This window comes from Salvelinus alpinus, chromosome 10, assembly GCF_045679555.1.
Source record: "Salvelinus alpinus chromosome 10, SLU_Salpinus.1, whole genome shotgun sequence".
Classification (NCBI taxonomy): Eukaryota; Metazoa; Chordata; class Actinopteri; order Salmoniformes; family Salmonidae; genus Salvelinus; species Salvelinus alpinus.
This window is the reverse complement of record NC_092095.1, coordinates 27,942,247-27,958,889: the sequence shown is the minus strand read 5'-3', so window position 1 is coordinate 27,958,889 and position 16,643 is coordinate 27,942,247. Positions and strand designations below refer to the sequence as shown.

The 16,643-nt window shown below is 43.0% G+C and overlaps 1 protein-coding gene across 7 annotated transcripts in view; it reads right to left on the bottom strand.

Moving 5' to 3' along the window:
* The window catches only part of LOC139531830 (zinc finger CCHC domain-containing protein 2-like), a 69,455-nt gene that overhangs the window by 12,762 nt on the left and 40,050 nt on the right, over positions 1-16,643 (bottom strand). For 4 of the 7 annotated variants that reach the window (XM_071328704.1, XM_071328711.1, XM_071328707.1 and 1 more), the window contains exons 4-6: positions 8,302-8,373; positions 7,875-7,978; positions 5,704-5,804 (exon numbers count right to left, since the gene is read on the bottom strand). In XM_071328704.1, the coding sequence (XP_071184805.1) occupies positions 5,704-5,804; positions 7,875-7,978; positions 8,302-8,373 (277 nt within the window). The remainder of the gene's footprint in view (positions 1-5,703; positions 5,805-7,874; positions 7,979-8,301; positions 8,374-16,643) is intronic. The other 3 variants (XM_071328709.1, XM_071328710.1, XM_071328705.1) reach the window with 2 other exon arrangements.

Here is a 16,643-nt window from a genome sequence, read left to right as displayed (position 1 = left end):
CTCTTGTCAGAAGTAGTACACTACATAGTGAATAGGGTGCTATTCGAGATGCATCCATAGAGTGGCGGAGAGAAAGAGGATGGGTAAAAAGAGGTGGATTGATAGCCATTGGTCAGTGGTATTCCTCTGTAGTGCCAGTACAGTAGTCCTGAGGCTGACTCATGGGCTGCCATTTGGGACACATCCATGGTGACGTGGCCCAGTTCTGAACAGTACATCCTGTTGTTGGGCCTGCCAGGGCATCGTGCTGCCCGCATCGCTCACCTCACCTGGGTGTCAATGTACAGCTGCTCTGCGGGAAGGCTAGGGAGCTGTGGGTGAGTCGCGCACACACACACAGCCTAGAGCCCACCTCAAGACATGTGTTTGTATACGTTCATGTATACAAACGGTATGATTAGAGTATGCACACACACACACACACACACACACACACACACACACACACACACACACACACACACACACACACACACACACACACACACACACACACACGTCCTCATGCTCTGTATCCACAGGGCCTTCTCAACCCCCCTCCACTCCATAGCAGCCCAAGTCTGTTGATTTTGGATGATTTAGGGGCCTTCCGAGAGCGCTTCTCCCCGAACAGGTGCCTGGGGGACCTATTCATCATCCTGCTGCCCAGCCTCAGCCATGGAGAGAGGGATGGAGCAACATGTGGATGAGCTGAGCTTGAGGAGGACGGCTAATGTGCCATGATGTATAGTGATCCATGACATGAGTTAGAAGAATGGCGGCATGGCCATGGATGGTACTGTATGTCATCTGTACGCCCATGTGATTAGGGGGCGATATTATATCGCTACTTTGACTCCAAGTTAGGGATGGGCATGGTTATTTGAATATCCAAACGGATGTTAGTATTCGATTACTTGCAAGAGCATTAATCAAAATAACAAATAGGCCTATTTTAAAAGTATTTGTCTAAAATTTGCTAAATACAAGGATAGATAATGACATTCGGAATGTTAATAAAACAAAAGTTTTATGACTTTTTATGAGAGCGCTGCATAAAAAACACATACAGGTAGCCTACACAATTTTCACTGTGTTGCTTGCAGTGTTTCCCCTAGGATTTATTTCAGCAGCGGTGGCAGAGGTGGGGGCTTGGTAGTGGGCGTGGCCAATGGCATGGTTTTATAGGCCATCCTCTTACCCCACGACAACATTTTCAGTTTTAAAGCTAATTTCCTGGAATTCTACACATTTTGCCATGGCTTGTTCTTATGCTTTCTGAGTGACTCAAACATTATAGCAAAATCAATGCCATGACATTCTTTGAATTTTAGATTCTCCCTGAATGTTTCGTTTTTATTTTGGTGATTGATAGTTCTCATAGAGGATCTCATTTAAAATATATTGCTCCATTATCTTTTCTACATACTTTATATCTGGTTTTAGTCATTTAAAGTTGAAGTCGGAAGTTTACATACACACTTAGGTTGGAGTCATTAATACTAATTTTTCAACCACTCCACAAATTTCTTATTAACAAACTATAGTTTTGGCAAGTCGGTTAGGACATCTACTTCATGCATGACACAAGTAACTTTTCCAACAATTGTTTACAGACAGATTATTTCACTTATAATTCACTGTATCACAATTCCAGTGGGTCAGAAGTTTACATACACTAACTTGTCTGTGCCTTTAAAAAGCTTGGAAAAATTCCAGAAAATTATGTCATGGCTTTAGAAGCTTCTGATAGGCTAATTGACATCATTTGACTCAATTGGAGGTGTACCTGTTGATGTATTTCATGGGCCTTCCTTCAAACTCAGTGCCTCTTTGCTTGACATCATGGGAAAACCAAAAGAAATCAGCCAAGACCTCAGAAAAAAAATTGTAGACCTCCACAAGTCTGGTTCATCCTTGGGAGCAATTTCTAAACGTGTGAAGGTACCACGTTCATCTGTACAAACAATAGTACGCAAGTATAAACACCATGGGACCACGCTGCCGTCATACCGCTCAGGAAGGAGACGCGCTCTGTCTCCTAGAGATGAACGTACTTTGGTGCGAAAAGTGCAAATCAATCCCAAAACAACAGCAAAGGACCTTGTGAAGATGCTAGAGGAAACGGGTACAAAAGTATCTATATCCACAGTAAAACAAGTCCTATATCGACATAACCTGAAAGGCCGCTCAGCAAGGAAGAAGCCACTGCTCCAAAACCGCCATAAAAAAGCCAGACTATGTTTTTTTTTTTTGACCATGGGGCCAAAGATCGTACTTTTTGGAGAAATGTCCTCTGGTCTGATGAAACAAAAATAGAACTGTTTGGCCATGATGACCATCGTTAAATTAAGGAGGAAAAAGGGGGAGGCTTGCAAGCCGAAGAACAACATCCCAACCGTGAAGCACGGGGGTGGAAGCATCATGTTGTGGGGGTGCTTTGCTGCAGGAGGGATTGGTGCACTTCACAAAATAAATGGCATCATGAGGCAAGAAAATGATGTGGATGTATTGAAGCAACATCTCAAGACATCAGTCAGGAAGTGAAAGCTTGGTCGCAAATGGGTCTTCCAAATGGACAATGACCCTAAGCATACTTCCAAAGTTGTGGCAAAATGGCTTAAGGACAACAAAGTCAAGGTATTGGAGTGGCCATCACAAAGCCCTGACCTCCAGCCTATTGAAAATTTGTGGGCAGACCTGAAAAAGCATGTGCGAGCAAGGACTACAGACCTGACTCAGTTACACCAGCTCTGTCAGGAGGAATGGGCCAAAATTCACCCAACTTATTGTGGGAATCTTGTGGAAGGCTACCCAAAACGTTTGGCCCAAGTTAAACAATTTAAAGGCAAAGCTACCAAATACTAATTGAGTGTATGTAAACTTCTGACCCACTGGGAATGTGATGAAAGAAATAAAAGCTGAAATAAATCATTCTCTCTACTATTATTCTGACATTTCACATTCGTAAAATAAAGTGGTGATCCTACCTGACCTAAGACAGGGAATTTTTTACTCGGATTAAATGGCAGGAATTGTGAAAAACTGAGTTTAAATATATTTGGCTAAGGTGTATGTAAACTTCCACCTTCAACTGTATGTAGCGCTAGTCGGGTGTACCTGCGCCAAAACCCCTGTGTTTTTCACCCTATAGCTTGTTCTCCATCTTGTTTCTACAATAATAGTATTTTCTTTCAATAACTTGTTTCTGTTAATGTCTTGCTTGGTCAATCTAGCACACACTTTGATTACTGATAACTACTTTATTGAGGGAAAATACAATACAACTGTGATATGTTGTTCTCTCACCAGCTATCTTAATTAAGATGAATGCACTAATTGTAAGTCGCTCCGGATAAGAGCGTCTGCTAAATTACTAAATAGCGAGCCAACATGTTTTCAGCACTTTTATCCTACTGTTCTCTCTTGTCTCTCTGCAGCAGACATGCACTGAGTGTACAAAACATTATTAAGACCAGCTCTTTCCATGTCATAGATTGACCAGGTGAATCCAGGTGAAAGCTATGATAACTTGTTGATGTCACTTGTTAAATCCACTTCAATCATTGTAGATGAAGGGGAGGAGACAGGTTTAAAGAAGGATTTTTAAGCCTTGACACAATTGAGACTTAGATTGAGTTTGTGTGCCATTCAGAGGGTGAATGGGCAACACAAAAGATTTAAGTGCTTTTGAACGGGGTATGGTAATAGGTGCCAGGTGCACCGGTCTGTGAGAAAAACTGCGCCACTGCTGAGTTCTTCCATGCTAGATAGTTTCCCGTGTGTATCAAGAATGGTACACCACCCTAAGGACATTTAGCCAACTTGACACAACTGTGAGTAGCATTGATGTCAACATGTGCCAGTAACCCTGTGGAACGCTTTCGACACCCTGTAGAGTCCATGCCCCTACAAATTGAGGCTGTTCTGAGGGCAAAAGGGTGTTCCTATTATTCCTACTTGCAGTATCAAATCGCAATACATATCGTATCGGTACCTAAATATCGTTATGATATTGTATCGCGAGGTCCCTTGCAATTCCCAGCCCTTATTCACACCTAAAATAGGCTAGTCCCCATCACCACCACATGCACACACTTTAAAGAAATGGCAGAATTTCTTTTGAATTTTCCAACTCTACTATTTTATCGCTGTTTAGAAACGACCTATTTTTATTATGGCCTTTTAGCACTGCTCTATGGCATGTCTCTGAGCCTGTATCCCAACATATGTATAAATACACACACACACACACACACACACACACACACACACACACACACACACACACACACACACACACACACACACACACACACACACACCAGGGTTTCCGTTAACCGGTAATAGCCGGCTCCCCACCCAAAAATGAAAAGCCTATAAATAAAATGGGTGCCGGCCAATTGTCTGGGCAAATTTTTAAAATCCCATTGAGAAATAATGCATTTTAGCCTATTCATTGATCAAAATATCAGTTGATGTAGCGCGAGAGCTGCTGCTACAGCTCATGAAACATTAGCTTTTATAAGTCCAATCATTGCAGAACAATTGTAAATGCAATCACGTGTTAAAAACAATGGCCATGATTACAGGTTATTTCTCAACTGGTAATTGAAGCGCGCTTCCCATTCGCTATTGAAGTGCATAGGCAACAAGGCAGACTTCAGAACATCACACACCACATTGCGTTTTGAAAACATATACTTAATTGTTTGGAACCTGTTTTACTACATATGAGGCATGTCTTACCTTGCTTCAAAGTAGCCTAGCCAAAATCCAACCAAACGTGCAGGCAATTATTTTATAAATATTATAACTAGTCACCTATTTCTCTCAACTTTATTTCATTGTCCAGTTGCCAAAGGCACAATCCTAGTCATATAAGCAACACATGCTAGTTGTTGCATCTTTAGATCTCTTTATTAATCTCGCATGTGCGTGGCGCTTTGTGCGCAATAATGTGAAGTAATATTTTATCAACATTTTAAGCTAAACGTTTTGATCTGTTGCATGAGCCTCATTTGCTTTCTAATGTTTCTTTTGAGGGAAGTAGCCTAGATCTACTGGTTGTATGAATTTGGGATCTATCGTCCCACAACTGTCCCAGAGTCTGTTCGGAATAGGATATTTCTTTCTCGCACAGAACGACAAGCTGACAAATAGAATAGGTCAACTTTTCTACTATGGGGGATAGTAGATTCACATAGGCTAGTGATTTTGCTGTTCGTTACTCGTCTTGCTGGCTGAGAAAAAGTAAATGTGGACAATTATTCTATTTATTTATACCCCAGTGCCTTAGACCCAAGTCTGGATTCGAACCAGGGTGTCTGTAGTGACGCCTCTAGCACTGCAGTGACTTAGACCGTTTGGACAGTTATTTTAACGTCTTCAAATTGTGCATCGGAATTTGGTAAGATGGATGCACGCAATTGCCTCCTCGAGCTGCATGTTTTGTTAAGATGAATTACCATAAACTAAATGTGATTTCTGTCATTCTGAGCACCGTGGGTGGATGACCTAATCAGGTTACGTACCCAATGCATATGGGTCTGGTAAATTTAAAATGCTGCAGGTCAAATGTCCTGACACACACACACACACACACACACACACACACACACACACACACACACACACACACACACACACACACACACACACACACACACACACACACACACACACACACACACACACACACACACACACACACACACAGCTTACATCTGCTGCAGCTGGGGCTGGAGGAGGAGGACTCACACAGGAAGAAGCCACAGACCTTGCTTGTCTGTCGGAAAGCTTGTGGAGCCGACAGAAACTTCTCCCTGGCAAGAGAAAAAAAACATTTTTGTAATTTTACTTCTTTGAAAAAGAGACCTTTGTAAATGGGTGAAAAATATAAAATGACAAGTTAGCCGAGGCCCAAAGCTGAACTCAAAGCTGTGGAGTAAAACGTTGAACCAATGCACTGGATGAATCTGATGCGTTGACTAGTAATGACTTGACTGTACGGTCAGTGTTGACCTACATTTTAAAGCTGGATGGAGTTCTAATTTAACAGGAAGCGCTGGGACCGTACTCAACATGATCTAGGATCAGTTTTGCCTTTTAGATCATAATGAATAAGATTATATGGACCGGGAGGATCTGATCCTAGATCACTCCTACTCAGACTTTATGAATATGGGCTCTGCTCTTTTCAACAGGATCCATTCCATTCCTCAGGGTCTGCTCCTCAGTTTACCTCATAACTTAGGCATATAGGTTTGTTGCCACGCAACTTCTCTGAAGGTAAAATTGCCAGCCAGATTGTGAGATCCGTGCCGTCACAACACAAATGTCAAACGGAAATTCTATCCGCTTCAAAAACGCATCAGAGTACAAATTCCATTAACTTTGCAATATCAGTGCAATAAGGACATTTGATGAAAGAAATGCTGAATTCATTCCACTGTTTGCTAGCGCCTGAGAGTGGGCCAAGTAGATAGAGATCATATAACTCAATATGTTTTTAGAATTATGGATGTGTAATTTTATGGCATAGTAGACCTGTTTCATCGGTTGACTGGCTGTGTTGTCAGGTTACAGTAATGTGGTCAGATATTGGACACAAGGGGTGTGACTGGGTGATCTGGAAGGAACAACAGTCTTACCCAGCTGATTGACGAGAAGTGGCCCTGCCCTTTGGATATGAAACCAAAGCTGAACCTGTGTGTGTGTGTGTTTCAACGCTTCACTGACCAGGCCAACATACACTTTGCCATTTCTTTAATCCAATCATCAGGTACTCTTGAATAGGCTTACATAGCAACAGATAAATGCTTCAAACTTGTGTTGTTTGTTCATTGTTATCAATCAGTTGAGTTAATGGCCCTCTAAGCTTTCATTTTCCATTAAAACGAAACTTACTAGAAGTGGTTTCCAGGAGGGGGCATTGTTGTCCTCACAACAAGACACCGCACCTCAAAGTAACCAAGATGGTGTGTCATGTACACACATGCATCTCTAACACACACACACACACACACACACACACACACACACACACACACACACACACACACACACACACACACACACACACACACACACACACACACACACACATATCTCTACACACGGGAACAGTCAGTCAGTGGAGACTGTAAGCCAGTCTGCTTATTGCAAAGGGTTCTGGTCAAAAACAAATCAAAAGGGCACTAGTCTGTTTGCATTCCTCTGACTGAGAACACAGAGGAGGACATTTTGTTCAAGTAATCATGCAGTCATGTTGTTACAGAAGAGCAGAGGGGATAAACGTCTAATTAGATCAACATCAGTGAGAGGGAACAATTGAGACACTCTCCTTGGAGACTTTCTCATTTCACCAATGAGAAACTGACGAATGGTTCAAAGGAACTGACGAGAAATCGCCAAGAAGAATCCCTTGGGTGTAAGCATAGCCTAGGCTGAGTATATGGCATCACTGCAGTAGGTACAGCACACACTATTCTATATTGTTTGCCATTTAGCAGACGCTTTTATCCCAAATGGCTTACAGTCATGCGTGCATACATTGTTTACGTATGGGTGATCCCAGGAATCGATCCCACTATCCTGGCGTTGCAAGCACCATGTTCTACCAACCGTGACACAGAGGACTACAAGCCTTTTACGTGTGAGTATTGATACTGCTCTTCTGGTCTGTTAAGAGTAGGCCTCCACTACATCAACACCTGTTTTAATTCACAATCTGAGTCGTCTGTCATGCAGAAGTCGGGACAACCTGGCGTACCTACTCGTAGTACACTTTTGAGTGCTGACATGAAATGTAGCCTACAATCTAATGACGGCGAAAAGCAAAACCCCCTAAAACAACGCAATGCAAGACAGGCAGGCCGGTAAGCAGAACTCACTTGAGGTTCCCCTCCACTTCCCTGATCTCGTACTGGTCTCCCTGGTTGAGTAGCCGGAGGATGCCCTTTTCAAACGACTCGGTGGACTGCTCCTTCGGAAGCTGCTTGACGGGGGGAGGACAAGTGAGTCAAGGTTTAACAAGTCATGTACAGTACCATTCAAACAAATACCTTCAAAACAAGAGTGAGACTTAGTTCATTTTAATAAGTAATTAACTCTTAATTAAGTAACTATATAAGTAACTCATTCATTATCCCTGCTCATTATGAGTGGATGAAAATCCAGTCGATGCTATGCAGGAAACTTGGGGTCAATTCCATTTCAACTTAGCTATACCTATTCACATCCCAAATTGATTAACAGTACAGATTGCAATGCTGATCATAGCTTCATTGGGTTTCTAAAACACAAGTTAGTGATTTATACCTTCAGCAAGAAGCTTTCCAGTTCAAGATGTGTTTTGGTGACATTGCTGGATGAGGAGTCGGACCACGTTACCTGAATGAGAAGTGAAAAAATTGTTACATTATTATCCAAGGGATGTACTGTACATTGATGTTGGCAGATATTTGTAAGGAAATGCAGACACATTGGGTAAGGACACTAGGGAATGAAACATCACATCATAGGAATGTTTTTCCTCAAACAAACTAAATCTACAAATCTACCATTTTGGCTTTGCTGCTGACACACCATTGGTGGTAGTAGAGATGATCAAGATAACAGCTAGAAGACAATAATAAACAGTGTCACCCAAGCGCTACAACACCACTGCTGTAAAAAAGTGTTTTGTTTGATCAAATCTTCAGAAAAGTCTTGTTTGTGTTTCTACAGCCCTGCGTTTGTGCTTTGCTGCTTTCCGAACCTAATGACTTGGACTCACAATGGTATTCTTGGTCGGGTTTCAGGGACTTTTCCTCAACTGTAAAGTCAGTTCAACAGTTATTTGGCCTACAACAGGATGTGACTGGGTCATAAGGGGTAAGGACAACATCTGTGGTCATTTAGCAACCGCTCACAGCCTTGTGCCCGGTGGCAGCTACAGCGCAAGCGAAGTGCCGGGGAACCTTCTCTAGATACAACAATAAGCACCTCGTAAAGCACAAAACATTAGCTATGCTCCGGCACCATAACCAGACGGGCTCTGATGAGGACATAAAAGAGGGTGACGGGCTGCCATGGAAGTGACTTTTCGGGTCATTACTGCGCTGCTGGTGCTCCTACTATTATAAAATGGGCTCTGGACTCTCCCATACGGCCTCAGGTTGTTGGTTCAATTAACGACTGATATTTCCCATCATGCAATATGAATTGTTTAAGCATATTTTTTTAATCTCTGGAGATTGGTGATATTACCATAATTTGCAATGGTTGTTTTGAACTTTGGTTGACGTTTGGAAATTCTAGGCCTATATTTTTAATGATCAGCATGGTTCCCCCTAATAGGATTGACTTGACCCAAATGGCTATGAAGGTTTCAAAGTGTTTAGGCTCCTACTGCATCACTTTAATGAGATGATACACAACTGTTACTGTAACCATCAACAATGACAGGTTTACAACCAGACGAAGACATAACCTTAAAAGCACCAACCACTTTCCCCCGTAGAATCAACTTTTTGTCATTAAAAGTTAATGTTCTCACAGCCTTTAGACTACGTCTAATTAGATGCCAGTAATGACATGTTGTAAAGTAGATTGAGATGTTACAGATCCCTAACTAACGTCACCACAAGCCATCGCACGCTACACGGTTAGTTCAAATAAATTTGATTTATAAGGCAGTTTATAGCCCCAAAAATGTAATTGCCATTTGTATACTTTTTGGATTGACATGTTGGACATTTTCTGACCAATTTTTTTAATTATTTTTTTACTCCCAGCGCAAACCAAAGTGGTTGGTCTAACCAACCTTACTGAGTGAACTACCACCCAACTGCAAGCAGATGTTCACTTCACAATGGGCATATTCCAACAGAACAAAGTCAAGTGCAACCAGACAGATGCGCCAAGAAGGCAAAACGTGGCGTGGTTTGCTTTTCCAGTGTGAAAAGAGTTGACATGGTCAACATATGGACCTACCTGTTGTCCCCCGCCGAGCTACACTGAAAAAAAGAGCAATTTGAAGAAAGTGCCAAGAGCAGTGACAACGCCAAGTAATTTTAGCTCTCTTGCACTGCTACATCTTCTGTGAACAATTGAAGAGGATCAATGAACTCATGCTAAACTCTCTTAGGAAAAGCACTATGGAGAGTTTGGCCATTGAGGTTTAAATAGCAGTTAATATCACATGTATAAAATCCTTGGAGGCCATGTTAGCACGTAAATTGTAATAACAATAGAAAATAGGCTAGCTCAAACGCTAGCCAATGTATGAATCTGCTTTTGGGGCACCTATAGAACCACACTGCTAACAGTCACGCCTGTTCCGATAAACACACACACACGCACGCACGTACACGCTCTGGGCTGTGCTAACCGTTTGGCTAATCACCAGCACTACAACAATAGAGCTGCTAGAGCAAACCCCCAGGGTGACAACAAGCGAGAAAGGAGAGCGAGAGAACAAATAAACAAGTAGCATGGGCGGAGGGGGTGAGGAGAGAGAGAGAGGAGATAGCGAGAAAGGAGAGAGATGGAGAGGGAGCGATAGAGAGAGCAGGCCTCTTTACAAATCACTGCTTCCTAATTGATGTTGTCTGGCGAAATATGATTATGTTGTCGTAGCGGCTATTTTAGTCATTCATTTCAGAAGCTGTGTATTGTTCCTGAAATAAAATGTCTGAAATAGTATGTGATACTTTTATTCCGTCACGATTCACGACTAGGTCTATGTTTCTGTATACAGTCGGCTATTTGTTATGCAACAAGGATCTTAAAGTTCTCTAAATCTCATCTGGGAACCATTTGTTCTTTTGACAAATTGATCTAGTCAATTAGGCGACGTAGTCATGCTCTGAACAGAAAACACACACAGCTTCTGCCCTCAAGACATTTGTGGGAACGCAAAATAAAACATAACACCAATCGGATTACTAGTTTGGAAAAACAAACGAGAGAGCAATGGCTTGATTTGGGTCGCCTGTTCCAACCTGGGTCATGTTCATTAGGAATGAAACAGAAGAAAACAGACTGAAACAAGGAGGGAGAGAGTACCTGGACTTCTCCAAAAAGTAGCTCAACAACCAAAAATCTCTCGCATAAATTTGCTAAACCTTTTCTATTGCGCGTCCAAATGAATAGGACCCTGGGCGTTTCCTGTCTTTTCAGAATGATTCCCATGACCTAATGAGGTGGAGACTGACAGACAGATAGCGCCCATTGAGAGACTTTGACAGACCTAGTCAGCATAGCTTAAAAAGGTTACTACAAGCTTCACTCCGTTGATCAGATCAAATTTTATTTGTCACATGCGCCGAATACAACAGGCGTAGACCTTACAGTGAAATGCTTACTTACAAGCCCTTAACCAACAATGCTTTAAAAATAAGTGTTAAGTAAAAATAGAAAATAAAAGTAACAAATAATTAAACAGCAGTAGTAAAATAACAAGCGAGGCCATATACAGGGGGTACCGGTACAGAGTCAATGTGCGGGGGCCCCAGTTAGTTGAGGTAATTGAAGTAATATGTACATGTATGTAGAGTTAAAGTGATATAAACAGAGAGTAGCAGCAGCGTAAAAGAGGGGTCTGGGTAGCCCTTTGATTAGCTGTTCAGGAGTCTTATGGCTTGGAGGTAGAAGCTGTTAAGAAGCCTTTTGGACCTCGACTTGGCGCTTGCCGTGCGGTAGCAGAGAGAACAGTCTATGACTATGGGTGGCTGGAGTCTGACAATTTTTAGGGCCTTCCTCTGACATCGCCAGATATAGAGGTCCTAGATGGCAGGAAGCTTGGCCCCAGTGATGTACTGGGCCCTACACACTACCCTCTGTAGTGCCTTGCGGTCGGAGGAGGAGCAGTTGCCATACAAGGCAGTGATGCAACCAGTCAGGATGCTCTCGATGGTGCAGCTGTAGAACCTTTTGAGGATCTGAGGACCCATGCCAAATCTTTTCAGTCTCCTGAGGGGGAATAGGCTTTGTCGTGCCCTCTTCACGACTGTCAGTGTGTTTTGACCACGATAGTTTGTTGGTGATGTGGATTTCTCAACCTGTTTACACTACAGCCCCGTCGATGAGAATGGGGGCGTGCTCGGTCCTCCTTTTCCTGTAGTCCACAATCATCTCCTTTGTCTTGATCACGTTGAGGGAGAGGTTGTTGTCCTGGCACCACATGGCCAGGTCTCTGACCTCCTCCCTATAGACTGTCTCATCTACGTGCGTGGAGTGGGATTTTTGAAGCACCGGACACCTTTTGATAACATGATATCCTTCCCGTTCCCACTCCCATTTACAAGGGGGCAATAGCGTGGCTTTTTATTTTTGTCATTTAATTTTATGAAACAAGTAAGAGTCGTCTTCCCCTTGCTAATAGTAGCTAGCCTTCTTAGCTTCCCACATCACCATGTGAAATAATCAGATTCATAATAAAAAAAATATGCCCTTGTACTTGCCGGCGTAACCTAAAGCATTATCCCAGTTTGATATGCTGCTTGTGTATTCATTCCAATATCAGCTAAAAATAGAACGTCATGTTTTGGTCAACAAAAAAAAAAGCACATGGCCTGCTACAGCAGGTTTTACCATTTCACAATAGCCTGGAATCACTAGTTATTACTGTAAACAAAGCACCTTTTTGGGTGGATTCTTGTTGTTTGGTTTACTGTTTGAACAGTTGCTTAGATTATATTTGGTTAACAATGCAAAATAGGCTACTTGGATTAATAGCCTATACAGCCTATAAATCAGATCAAGGAACCAAGCGACAACATTGTCCCAACAGCTGCGGAAGGAGTGATACGGCTCATCTCAATTTTCAGGTAGTACATCGAATGCCGGAGCGTTTTACAAGGAGACGCCGCTTTTGTGACAAAAAACGTCATTGCAACACTGCGCTCCGCTCCCTACTTTCCATCTCCGCTCCGCTCCCTACTTTTCCGCTCTGCTCCGCTCCCTACTTTCCATCTCCGCTCCCTACTTTCCCTCTCCGCTCCCTACTTTCCCTCTCCGCTCCGCTCCCTACTTTCCCTCTCCCTACTTTCCCTCTCCGCTCTGCTCCCTACTTTCCATCTCCGCTCCCTACTTTCCCTCTCCGCTCTGCTCCCTACTTTCCATCTCCGCTCCCTACTTTCCATCTCCGCTACGCTCCCTACTTTCCCTCTCCCTACTTTCCCTCTCCGCTCTGCTCCCTACTTTCCATCTCCGCTCCCTACTTTCCCTCTCCGCTCTGCTCCCTACTTTCCATCTCCGCTCCCTACTTTCCATCTCCGCTACGCTCCCTACTTTCCCTCTCCGCTACGCTCCCTACTTTCCATCTCCGCTACGCTCCCTACTTTCCCTCTCCGCTACGCTCCCTACTTTCCCTCTCCGCTACGCTCCCTACTTTCCCTCTCCGCTACGCTCCCTACTTTCCCTCTCCGCTCCCTACTTTCCCGCTCCGCTCCCTACTTTCCCTCTCCGCTCCCTACTTTCCATCTCCGCTACGCTCCCTACTTTCCATCTCCGCTACGCTCCCTACTTTCCATCGCCGCTCCGCTCCCTACTTTCCCTCTCCGTAGTGTGCGTATTTACCTTAAGGGCTCATTACTCAAGTGGTGCTTCTACATTTACAATTGTCATTTAGCAGACGCTCTTATCCAGAGCGACTTACAGTAGTGAGTGCATTTTGTACTGGTCCCCCATGGGAATCAAACCCACAACCGTAGCGTTGCAAGTGCCATGCTCAACCAACTGAGTCACACAGGACTTCTACCTCTCATAAGTAAGCAATAAAGGGACTTAGACAATTAAGCCTTATTTTCTACTTACCCAGAGTCAGACGAACTTATGGATACCAATTTTATTTCTCTGTGTGTAATTTCAAGGAAGTTGAAGCTAGCATATCGTTAGCTTAGCACAATTGCTGGAAGTCTCCAGGAACTACGAGCCAGCTCCTCTCAAAAACAGGGAAATACACCTAACTACCACAACGCTGGATGGTTGGTAATTTATAGTCTTACAAAGCTATACATAGTACTCAATATTTTATACATTAGTTAATTTTACTGATAATAGGAAACGAGATTATATCCACTAGGAATGAGCATTTGAAATAGTTTCACTACTCAAATAATATCGTGACATTTTTTCAGATATCTGGAAAAAAATAATCTTTAAAAAATGTTTTGTTTAAACTTGGACACTAGTTTGCTGCACAGCCTGCGTGACTCGGGAGAGAAGGTGCACGCTGCAGCCAGCAGGGGACGGTGGGGTGTGTGCACTAGTTAGACAAACTTGTAAATGCCATAGATTATCTATCATCCCATCTGGCAGTGCGTCTTTACTGCCTCACAGTCGATGTAAAGAAGCTAGCTAAGATAGCCTAGTTAGCTACCTAGCTAACATTTGGCTAACAAAATGGTTGAGGCCATTTTGTTGCGCTTGCCGTTCATTCAGCAACAACTACATTCTGATTAAACAACAGACTACCTGTCGGTTGCTCGTTGTAGCATAGTCCTTCTCATTTGGTTAACTTAATTCTGTAATTTGTATTCCATTTTGCATTGATTAAAGATCTCCCACTTCAAAGCCTCTGACTGTAGTGCCAACAACAACAGATTTGGTCTGATCCAGAATGGCCTACAGTGCATTCGGAAAGTATTCAGACCCCTTGAATTTTTACACATTTTGGTACGTTACAGCCTTCTTGGGTACGACAGTTCAAGCTTAGCACACCTGTATTTGGGGAGTTTCTCCTATTTTTCTCTGCAGATCCCCTCAAGCTGTCAGGTTGAATGGGGAGCGTCGCTGCACAGCTATTTTCAGGTCTCTCCAGAGATGTTCGATCGGTTTCCAGGCTTTGGCTGGGCCACTCAAAGACATTCACAGAATTGTCCCGAAGCCACTCCTGCATTGTCTTGGCTGAGTGCCTAGGGTCGTTGTCCTGTTGGAAGGTGAACCTTTGCCCCAGTCGGAGGTCCTGAGTGCTCTAGAGAAGGTTATCATTAAGGATCTCTCTGTACTTTGCTCCGTTCACCCTGACTAGTCTCCCCGTTCCTGCTGCTGATAAACGTCCCCACAGCATGATGCTGCCACCACCATGCTTCACCGTAGGGATGGTGCCAGGTTTCCTCCAGAAGTGACGCTTGGCATTCAGGCCAAATAATTCAATCTTGGTTACATCAGACCAGAGAATCTTGTTTCTCAAGGTCTGAGAGTCCTTTAGGTGCCTTTTGGCAAACTCCATGCGTGCTGTGATGTGCTGTTTACTGAGGAGTGGCTTCCATCTGGCCACTCTACCATAAAAAGGCCTAATTGGTGGAGTGCTGTAGAGATGTTTGTCCTTCTGGAAGGTTCTCCCATCTCCACAGCGGAACTCTAGAGCTCTGTCAGAGTGACCATCGGGTTCTTGGACACCTTCCTGACCAAGGCCCTTCTCCCCAGATTGCTCGTGTAACCGATGTGAAATGGCTAGCTAGTTAGCAGTGGTGCGCGCTAATAGCGTTTTAATCAGTGACGTCACTCGTCCTGAGGACCTTGAAGTAGTTGTTCCCCTTGCTCTGCAAGGGCCGCAGTGGTTTTTGCTCTGACATGCACTGTCAACTGTGGGACCTCACATAGACAGGTGTGTGCTTTTCCAAATCATGTCCAATCAATTGAATTTACCACAGGTGGACTCCAATCAAGTTGTAGAAACATCTCAAGGATGATCAATGGAAACTGGATGCACCTGAGCTCAATTTCAAGTCTCATAGCAATGTGTCTGAATACTTATGTAAATAAGGTATGTTTTCTTATTTTGAATAAATTAGCAAAAATGTCTAAAAACCTCTTTTCGCTTTGTCATTATGGGGTATTATGTGTAGACTGACGAGGAAAAAATATATTTGATCCATTTCAGAATAAGACTGTAACGTAACAAAATGAGGAAAAAGTCAACGGGTCTGAATACTTCCCTGCACTGTATATCTGACCAATCACAGACAACTATGTTTAACGAGTTTGGACAGCACAGTATAGTAGTGGTTCTGAAACCTCTCCATAGGGATCCCAGGCCATTCCATGTAATTGATCTATTCCAGAGCTAGCACACCTTGTCATGTAATCCTCAAGCTCTTGAATAGCTAGCTCAGAGCTACAGCAAAATTGTGAAATTTCTGGGGTCCCTGAGGAAAGGTTTGAGGACCACTGCAGTAGAGCACAGCAGAGTGCAGTACATTACAGTATAGTAAAAAAAAGTAAAATAAGTATTTTAAACATTCATTCAAAAATGAACCGGAGTTCAACATCCGGAAAATAAGTATTTTCAACGACCGGAAAATTCATATATTCAGCAACCGGAAAATACATATTTTAAATGTCCCCCCAAAAATTATTTTCACCTTTCATTCAGAACCGAAAATTAACCCAACTTCAACGTATTATAAACCAAATTAAACCATTACTGGGTTCAGATTTGTGGGAACACACTGAAAAGTAACTTGACACTGTTGATCAGTCAGCGCAAATTATGATTAAAATGACTTGAAGAAAATGTCATTGAGAGGGTGTACTGAATTAATGCATCCTAAACAGCAACGTGTCTTTCTCGAGTGTTGATCTAGCTAAATTGTACATGTGTACACTCACTAGAATGCACAGCTGATGCTCTACTTGCATGTGCATTGTCCAGGTTTAGATTCAATATAGCC